General features: G+C 39.9%; 1 protein-coding gene across 1 annotated transcript in view; it reads right to left on the bottom strand.

Annotated features, from left to right (window-relative positions):
* The window catches only part of rabgef1 (RAB guanine nucleotide exchange factor (GEF) 1), a 12,964-nt gene that overhangs the window by 4,550 nt on the left and 7,315 nt on the right, over positions 1-1,099 (bottom strand). The window contains exon 8 of the mRNA XM_032534677.1: positions 318-574. Within this exon, the coding sequence (XP_032390568.1) occupies positions 318-574 (257 nt within the window). The remainder of the gene's footprint in view (positions 1-317; positions 575-1,099) is intronic.

Below are 1,099 nucleotides of genomic sequence, written 5' to 3' on the forward strand. Positions count from 1 at the left end.
TATGAGGGCGTGCCATGCTAGCAGCTAGGGGAGCATTATAACGGGTGTTACAAAGTGATGCACGTTTGTCACGGAAGTAAAGTCTGGACTACAACAGAGCTGTTTGGAGACTTTGGGCGTTTTTTTTAACTTTGTAAACGCATTACATGCACAAAAACGACATATAACACAAATAAAGGAAAGGGGAAAAAGCCAAAACGCATAATATGAGCACTTTAAGAGAGGGAATACTTCTTTTACCACTAGTGAAACTAGAAGCTTACAGCTCAAAGGCCCTGACAAGAATGAAAGAAGATAGAAGAAGGAAAAGAACGGACCAGGTTGGTGAAGTAGTATCCGTCCTCTCCGCTCATCAGCCTGCTGGGGTTACAGAAGCGGGTGATGTACTGGATGTTGGACTGAAGTCGAGGAGGGTTCGCTTTGAGTACGATGTAAATGAGCGCGGGCAGAAAGTCGTCAGCTGAGGCCGGCTCGTTCTTGGTGGTCCGGATGGCGCTGAAGATCTGTTTGCTGCAGTGCGTGATGCACCCGAGTTTGTCCCGAGGAACCCTCTTCGAGTCCATCTCAATGATGTCTGGAAAAGACAAAAGGTGCCAAGTCAGGGGTTGGATCTGTCACTTCTAACAAAAAGATTTTAGTATTAGCTTAAGCAAAAGTGCCAACAAAAATACTGGTTCCAGCTGCTCAAGTGTAAATATTAACTGGTTTTCTTCATCCTCTATGATAGTAAATTTAATACATTTGTTTTTTGGACTGTTGCTCAGACAAAACAAGAACTTGGGCTTCATTCAAAACTCACATCTTACAGATTAACCCTTGTGTTGTCCTCCCGTCGAAATTGAAAATCAAATTTTTGTTGACCCCTTGATCGATGATCTTTATCTTACATTTTTGTCCCTTTTTTTCAACACTTTTGACGCTTTTTTCAATGTTTGTCCCTATTTGACGTTTTCAACACTACGTAACACTAACTTATTAACTTACGTTTTACAGTTATTTTTAAAATTTATGGTCAATAAACCTAATTTATAGTAAATTATATCTGATGTTTGAGTTAGAAAAGCGGAAATTAGGAATTATTGAGACTAAAATTAAAGGA

This window comes from Etheostoma spectabile, chromosome 13 (genome assembly GCF_008692095.1).
Source record: "Etheostoma spectabile isolate EspeVRDwgs_2016 chromosome 13, UIUC_Espe_1.0, whole genome shotgun sequence".
In the NCBI taxonomy this organism is placed as follows: domain Eukaryota; kingdom Metazoa; phylum Chordata; class Actinopteri; order Perciformes; family Percidae; genus Etheostoma; species Etheostoma spectabile.